Source organism: Ochotona curzoniae, unplaced genomic scaffold (assembly GCF_017591425.1).
Source record: "Ochotona curzoniae isolate NIBS_2020 unplaced genomic scaffold, NIBS_Ocur_1.0 contig_3622, whole genome shotgun sequence".
NCBI classification, from domain to species: domain Eukaryota; kingdom Metazoa; phylum Chordata; class Mammalia; order Lagomorpha; family Ochotonidae; genus Ochotona; species Ochotona curzoniae.
The window spans coordinates 14,527,972-14,536,458 of NW_024465926.1; the positions used below are offsets into that span (position 1 = coordinate 14,527,972).

General features: G+C 50.6%; 1 protein-coding gene across 1 annotated transcript; it reads right to left on the reverse strand.

Annotated features, from left to right (window-relative positions):
* Positions 1-4,720: 4,720 nt before the first annotated feature.
* PDP2 (pyruvate dehyrogenase phosphatase catalytic subunit 2) lies at positions 4,721-6,385 on the reverse strand. The gene has a single exon (XM_040982577.1). The coding sequence runs from the start codon at positions 6,383-6,385 to the stop codon at positions 4,793-4,795; it is 1,593 nt and encodes a 530-aa protein (XP_040838511.1). The 3' UTR covers positions 4,721-4,792.
* Positions 6,386-8,487: the final 2,102 nt, after the last annotated feature.

The following is an 8,487-nucleotide window of genomic DNA, read 5'->3' on the forward strand; positions in this document are numbered from 1 at the left end:
CCCCATGAAGGCTAAGTAACAGCCCTCTGTCCCACAGGAGCAGGCTGGGTGGTGGCAGCAGCACCCTCTGCATGGCTGCTCCGTGGAAGGGCTGTCCCAGCAGCTCCAGCCGCTCTCCTCGCTGTTTTGTTTATTTGTTTGTTTTTTACTCCTGTGCCATCACTCTCTACTTCCCTCCTCCTTCTCTCCCTCTCTTCTTCTTTTTAAATTTATTTATTTATATTGGAAAGGCAGATGTGTAGAGGAGAGACAGAGAGGAAGATCTTGCATCCAATGTTTCCCTCCCCAAGTGACCACAACAGCTGGTGAAGCGCCAATCCAAAGCCAGGAGCCAGGAACTTCCTCCAGGTCTCCCATGTGGGTGCAGGGTCCCAAGGCTTTGGTCTGTCCTCGACTGGTTTCCTAGGCCACAAGCAGGGAGCTGGATGGAAAGCAGGGCCGCTGGGACATGAACCAGCACCCATATGGGGTCCCGGCACGTGCAAGGTGAGTCCGCTAGGCTACTGCCCCAGGGTCCATTTTCCAGACCTGCTAAACTGGACCCATGGCTATTCAGGTGGGCAATTGGATCACTGCATCTGTGTGGGACACCTGGCTGAAATCCCTAGCTTTGACCACGCAGCCATGTGGGGAACCAAACAGCAGATGAAAGACCTCTCTCTTCCTTGCTCTGTAACTCTTTCAAATAATACTAAACTATTTTATTCTCTCATCAGTAACCAAAAAAAAAAACAGCGTTTGAGCTTCCTTTCAGCACTTTTCTCTCTCCTCCCATCTCCCTCACCCTGGCCCAAAAGCACACATATTTTTCATGCATGGTCACCCCCTCCTGAAAGCCCGGTGATGGAACAATGCTTTTGACTTTGTTTAATCCAGGCCCTACCATGGTGTCACAGGGCATTTTTCAGCCCCTAGATTGCAGCTCTATGAGGTTCAGAAGGGAATATAGAAGCTGGGTGGAGCTTGGAAGTCACCACTACTCTCATGCTGAATCCCCACTGGCGGCTGTCAGCAGCAGCTCCAGGCAGGCCCTATAAGAAGCGAGGTGGTGGGGTTTCTGCATCCCGGGACTGTGACTCACTCTCCAGATTGGGCAGACGCTCAGCAGGTGAGGCCCTTCACCCTTGGCAGTCTTGGCCCCTAGACCTGTGAGTACAGGAAGCCTTCATAACTGCCCCACCTGTGACATTCAGTTTCAGGCACAGAGCGCAGTCACACCGGGGACTGCCACACCCTCACCATCTCCCTCTCTACCTTTCCCTGTCAGCTCCTCCCCCTGCCAGTACACACTGAAGACTTGTTCATCCTTGGATCTGCACAGCAAGAAGTACCTACTAGGGGGTGGAAATTTGGTATAGCATTTAGGACCTCCTCCTGGGATAACCCTGCCCCCCATCCCAGGGTCTGAATCCCATCCCTGCTCCCAGTTTGAGTGCACACTGGGAAACAGCAGGTGATGGCCTTAACACTTGGGTCCCTGCCACCCATGTGGCAAACATGGTGAGAGCTCCAGGCTCCAGGCTTCAGCCTGGTCCAGCTCCAGATGTTGTAGACAAAATATCTGTTCCATGATGGCTTTAAAAAGAACCTGTTGAATTGTCCTAATAACTGAGTTACAACCCTTCTGGTGCAGAGACATGGGGGTGGGACAGAGACGGGGAGAGGAGCTGTGTAGCTCCATCTTGGACAGCTGCCTGGCTCTGCCCCTACAATGAACACAGGCTGGCTCGGCAAGTTGATTCTAAAAACATATTCCCAGCAGGTCATTACCCTGTATGTGGAGACCCTCACAACAAAAGCCTTCACTTCCTCTCCTAGTGTCCCAGGTGCCCACACACGATTATACAATGAGGGTTTCCTATGTGGTCAGCAGCTGCCCGATGCATGCACAACCTTCTCCCAAGCAGCCGGAGATTTTCCATGGTGGTAAAACAAAGGCTGGCCTCATCTAGTGAAAACCCCAACAATGACGGAAGAAACTGGGATTTCAATGGAAAGAAACCACATTTCACTTTGTCTTTTATTTATGCTCCACTTAAATATCTCCAATTGTTGAAAAAAAAATCAGTGACAGTCATGAGCATACAGCTTAAAATACAATAACAGCGATTTCTAAGGAACATGGTTAATAATTGTTCTAAGAAAATGCTTGTTAAGAAATAGTTTCCAAGAGGCAAGTTAGACAACAGGTGCTGGAGGAGGGGCCTCGGACACGAGCAGCCATTGGTTCAAACCTGTTCTCCCATTAGGCCGCACAGGCTTGGCACCAGCACCACCAGCTGTGCCTCCACCCTTACCCCTGACTCACGGTGTCAGAGACAAAGGGACTTGTAACATGAAACTCGCATGGCTCTCCAGAATATTCTGGTTAAAGCTGGGAAGTTAAAGTCTTTTCCAAAGCTGTCAGACACATGTAGAGGGGTCCTCCAGACGCTGATGAATGTGAGTCAAGGCAGACTCATCCTGGGCACATGTAGGATCGTCTTCATGGCTTAACTCACACGCAAGCACCTTAGTTTTCCCATAGGTTTCCCCGCCTTCATGCCAACTCATTAGTGTCCAAACTGAGTTTTCTCTGGTATGTCTAATCCTAGAGACGCAGGCCAGATATACTGCACTGACATACCTCCGAATTTATATTCCAATAAATTCGCTTTGAAGTCATAGGACACCTCCTCTTTCGAATACAGAACTTACACCATCTTTTCTATGCATTTTGTCCAATCCCCACTCAGAGCTATCCTATGCACATATAAAATCATGACCCCAATCTTATCCAAATTTCTTCCTTAACATAATAAGCAACCGTAAGCACGAAAGCATGCTTTCACATTCAGTCTCAGCTCTTAGTTCCTCTTATTGAAGTCTCTTTGGAAGATGTGACAAGTGACACCAACCTTCTCTTGAATCCCTAAAGCAGGAGCCCACATGCTAAATAAAAGGCCTCCCAATAGCAGAATCGTAGTGAAGGAGACAGACACGCTGGGGGTTAACGAGGAGGCCATGTTCCCTGGGGCATGGAAAGAGCTGAGAGAGTTCACAGTGGGAAACAGACGGGGGCGGGGGGGCGGGGTACGCTGGGCTCTCTCCTCAATATGCCCACTAGCAGGCAGGCTGAGAAAAGGCCGATCTGCTTGGAGATACAGGTGCCAAGTCTGCATCCTCTCAGCTGCCCCATCACATGCATGACTTCGCCTTCAGAGGATGCAGACCCTCAACATGCCAGTGAAGGCTCTGCGGGCACTCCTAGATGTGGCTGGCGCAGAGAGCAAAACACCAGATAAGTAGAGTCCTCCATTCTAGCAGCAAGCCCCAAGCGGAGAGATCGGCATGCCTCCCATTTCAATTCTTAGTTAAGATCTAGGAGACCACAGTGGTTCCCAGACAAATGGAACAAGGCTCAAACTTAAGTACTCAGAAGCCAATTCTTAGATAAAGCTGATCCACAGCACTGGGAGATACACAGAAATGCAGCCCTGTATGCACAGGACCGCAGCCCTGGCCTACGACCTGACAGAACCCAAAGATGCCAAGCCCAGGGAACTCTGCTTTTCTTAGTGGGTGGCCCTGAGCTGGTAAAAGGCTAATGCAGTTTAACTGCAATGGACAAGTTTCCCTGATAGGCTGCAGGGAAATAAAAACGCTCTTGTGGGATTATATTTGTGTTTCCATTCCATTTAGGGACACATTTCCTGTTGTTTCAGCACCACAGATGAAATTCATGTCCCCAAACGGATCCACCTGGTTTACTATTCAAACAGACTCCGCCCCACTGCCTCCTGGGATGCAGACAGCAGACTTCGGCTAGTATGTATCTGTTCTCAAGCCCTGCACTGATCACCTCTCCAGATTCAGGCTCTCAAGTCCACAACCCACTGGCTATACCTGTTCTGTCTTAAATATCCATCTATCACAACTCTCACATGGAAGAGATTCAGTCAAGCTCCCTGCCACTTTTCGGAGGGAAGAGGTGAAAGAATGGATTCAGGCTGGATCTAAGTAGCAGCTGCTGCAGTGGAGAATGGCTGGCCTTTCAGCAAAGCAGCACTAGGTCTGCATCAGGTGGAATTAACAGGGCAATTGAGCGGCACCATGAGAAAGGCTAGATGCTTCTGGACTAGAGCGAAGGGCTAGTCCCAAGTTACCTATGGCTCAAAGATTCAAGGGAGGGTTTGGTAGAGGGCACCACTAGCTAGGCCAGGGGCCTAGCCCAGCCATGTTGCCAGCAGGCCTGCCTGCAAGCTAAAAGAAGACTAACGGAATTAGAATGCAGTTTATTTAAAAACATTTTCACAATCCCAACAAAGGTTAAAATAGTGCACAGGCAAGTTATCTTACAGTATGAATTGTAAACGTAAGCTTTCGTACTAAAAAATTTACAAATAAATGAAGCTCAGTAGCCTAGAAGTGTGGCTGAACAAAAAAAAAAAAATCATCATATTTGTAAATTTTGCAGCTGGATCTCAGAAGCTCCTTAATTAAATGAACCAGCCAAGGCCTGCACAGTCTGCTTAACAACCTCTCTATCAAAGAACTCCACAGGCCCAGGCCAATTATTAGTTCTCCAAGCCTGGCCCTCCGCAGAGGGGCAGCACCCAGAATCTCATGCGGGGTCATGAGATTACTGTGGTTTTTCATGGAGGCTGTTCTTCTGCCTCACCTTAGTCAATCAGGCAGCAAGCTAAATCTGACAACCCTTATAGTAGTAAGGTTTGGCTAAGCTTGCTTAGGAATGCATGAAAAGGTTTGGAAGAGCATTTTCTTTCACCGTGGCCGTGGGCTAGAAGACCCTTTAACCACCCTTGTAATACGCATCCAGTGCATCAGAGTTAAAGTACACCACGGTGACCGTGATGTCATCCCTGTACAGCCTCGCCAAGTCCTCGGGCAGCGTCAGCATGGCATTCAGCCGCTCGGCCTCCATCTCCCCGTACTCATTGCTCCCAAGAGCGTGCCTGATCAGATGTGTGGCAGCATTGTGGTCGGTGATGGGCAACCCGCGGGCTTTCCTCTGTAGCAGCAGGCTCTGCATGAGCCCCAGGTTGGTACGTCCCTGGGCCAGGTCGGACTTGTTGTGCCCACCCACCTCAGCCAGGTGCCCCACCACGAGCCTCACCACATCCTCGTTGCTCAACATGTCCCAAAGGCCATCAGAGGCCAGCACCAGGAACTTATCCTGGGGCCTCAGCTTGTGGTAGGTGACCTCGGGCCGGGCTGTCAGGTAAGGGGGAGTGTAATAGTGGAGGGGCTTGAGCTGGTAGATGTTGAGGGCCTCCGTGTCAAAGCCCCTGTCCAGGACGCTGCGCTGCAGCTCCTGGCTCCACTTGAACTGAACATCTCCGAAGGCTCTGCAGGGCATCAGGACGCCCAGCAGCCTGTCCTCCATGACGATGGTCCTGTCTTCTGATGCCGGGTGCTCCTTCTTCAGCCGGGACAACTCGGCCGGGTTCCAGGCATTGTGATCACAGCTAAGGGGCACACAAGACCACAGGCCATTGTCCTCCTGCACACCCAGGACGGCCCGGCAGTCGCCAGCATTTGCCACATGCAGGTGTATCCCATCGATGTGAGCCATGCACGCCGTTGCTCCAGAGAAGGCCACCTGCAGCGACAAGTTCATGGCCATCTCGTCTTCCAGGGGAGCCTGGACTTCCAGCGAGATGTCAGAATCTAGTCTCTGGAAGGAGTGTACCAAGGCCTCCTCTGTGCTCAGGCCCATCCCCATGTGCAGGTCGAGCAGCTCCTGCCAATAGACCCGCAGGTGGTCTAGATGCACTGATGTGACATCCTCGTAGATGCTCTGCCCTGGGTGCTTGAGCCACTGCAGGATGGGCAGCAGGGGCTTCATGTTTTCCACAGCCTCCTCCATCTGCTCCAGGGTCTGCTGGGACATCAGGGACACCGCCACATAATAGAAGAGCCTCTCGCTCACGGCTTGCGCACATGCGTGACCCCCATGTCCATCGAAGATGCCAAACATCAGGCCACTGGTCTGCAAGCAGGAGGCCACGCCCCGCCGGTCCTCGACGGGGGAATTGGCGGCCAGCTGGTTGCTCTCAAACCGCAGCACCGGATTTGGGGCTCCACCGGGGAGGGAAAGAGGCTGATACACCAGCTCGCCGGCACGAAGCACCTCATTGACCTGCGCAGGGCTGAGCTGCAGGTTGAAATCTTCCTCTGTTGATATATGTCTGCAGGCTTTTGGCAGTGCCAAACCACCCCTCAGGACTTCATCTCTTAGGGCGGGTGGTCCCTGCAAGAAGGGCTTCCATTTTGATGGACTTCTGGACAAGACATATCTGGAGTACAAACGCCTGCCCCTTTGCAGCGCGGCTATGCTGTATCTCGCAGAGGTTAACATCCAGTAGGACATGGAACTTGACATTCTGAGATTCGACCCACAAATGCAGTCCTTCAGCCCAAATGAGACTATTTACACCTGAGAATTAAAAGAAAGTCTAAGAAAAATTTGAACTCAATTGCCTAGAGGCTGACTTGGGAAACATTTTCTCCTGCCAACAGATCAGGAATGATCTGAGGCCAGCTGGGGTCGGCCGTCACTCTGTGGGGATAGGTACTAAGAATGCGTGCAGCGCTGACACTGGGTACTTGTACACACAGAGCCAGGGATCACATGACCAAGGGGTCTGCACACAAGATCTGTTATCGACAGAAACAGCCCTCGATGGCAGCCGGCTATAAACAGCTGACTACGCTCCAAGACTAACACCACCTTCCACCTCCCCTGTCCATCACATTCCAGAACATTTGGAAAGCGGGTTTTTAGCCGATCTGCCTTCCTGGAACCCCACCCTCCACACACACATACCTTTTCCTCTCCTTTCCAAATTCTTGCTCTGACCAGAACCTAGCTCCCATATTCACACCCTCTCCAGCTGGCGGTATTTGTCTCAATCTCCGCCTTCCCCAGTACTCCATAAGCTCTGTTAATCCAGGAATGTGGCTGCCAGGGCCCAGCCCTCCACCTGGCACACAACATGTCCTCAGACACTGGCCTAGGACAGAATTTTCAGAGGCTCAATTACTCGGGAGATGTGGTATTCGCTATCCTGGCGCGGACAGACCCATACTTGTCTGATGGGATGGGAACATCAGGGCAGTGCATTGAAAATGGGATCGGAAAAAAAATTAAAAAAAAAGAAAATGGGATCGGGAGATACACCCATTTCTGTGCCAAAACATCTGAAATCTCAACACATGAAGGGGTCTTCTAGAAATTCATAAAAGGAGCCAGGGTTGTTGCACAATGAGTTAAGCTGCTACCTGTCAGTCCGGCATCCCCTATGAACACAGTTCAAGCCCCAGCTACTCCACTTGCAATGCAGCTCCCTGCTAACATGCCTGGGAAAGCAGTGGAAGATGGCCCCTACTATTGACATGGAAGACCTGGATAGAGTTCCAGCTCCTGGCTTCTGCTTGGCCCAACCCCAGCCATGCAGCCACTTGGGGAGTAAACCAGTAAATGAAAGATCTATTACTATCCCTAACTATGTCTTTTAAGTGAAAAAAAAAAAAATCCTAAAAGTGTTTTATAAAGAAACTTTGCACCAACATAGACCCATCTTTTATTTCCACTTTTCAGTGTATTTTCTTAAAAGAAAAAAAAAATTATTTGAGTTACAGAGAGGCAGAGAGAAATCTTTCATCCATAGGCTCACTCCCCAGATGGTTCCAACGGCCAGGCATTAGCCAGGAGCCAGGAGCTTTTATCCGGGCCTTCCACGAGGGTGCAGAGGGCCAACCACTTAGGCTGTGATCCGCTGCTTTCTCAGACACATTAGTAGGTAGCTGGATCAAAGTGGAGTGTGGGGGGTGGGGGGGTCCTTGAACTAGCATCCACTTAGGATACTCACATTGTGGACGTGGCTTTGCTCATAAAACCACAGCACCAGCACCTGCAAGTACTTTCCGAAATGTTAGATCAATCCCAGCTTCATGAGATTCTATGATCTTGTGAAATACACTCCTTCTGCTCAGTTATTTTTGGTATCATTCTGTTCAGGCCCATACAACGCGTGGCTCTCCAGGTGACAGTATTTTATACTCAACATCATTCCAGCACTCCTAACTCCCTACAGCTTCTCAATCACTGGGGGCGGGGGAGACTTGGTCCCATGCTGCCCTGTAATCTCCTTCCAGTTTATATTTGATCCTATTGATTCCCCAAAGGCGGGATTAGAAGGCCAAAGGGCACAGACCCACTGCCAAAGTCATTTCCAAAAGTTTTCACATTGGCCTTTTCAGGAGAGCATAAAGGCTTCCTAGGACCTTCGCCAGCCTCCTTGGACAACAGACAAAAAAGGAAACCACACAACGACCCGATTATAACCAACTTTTCTCGCGTGACCGAGAGGAGCGTTCCCCGTGTGCGTTTAGGTTTCATTTGTGAATTCTGACGTACCCTGAAGCCTGAGCACCTGGAAGGCCCCACCCTGTCCTACGAAGCCCACCCGCGCAGGGAGCGGG

Bases quoted from the DNA above. Each gene is read 5' to 3' on its own strand.
- PDP2 (XM_040982577.1), bottom strand. From the start codon at position 6,385: ATGTCAAGTTCCATGTCCTACTGGATGTTAACCTCTGCGAGATACAGC.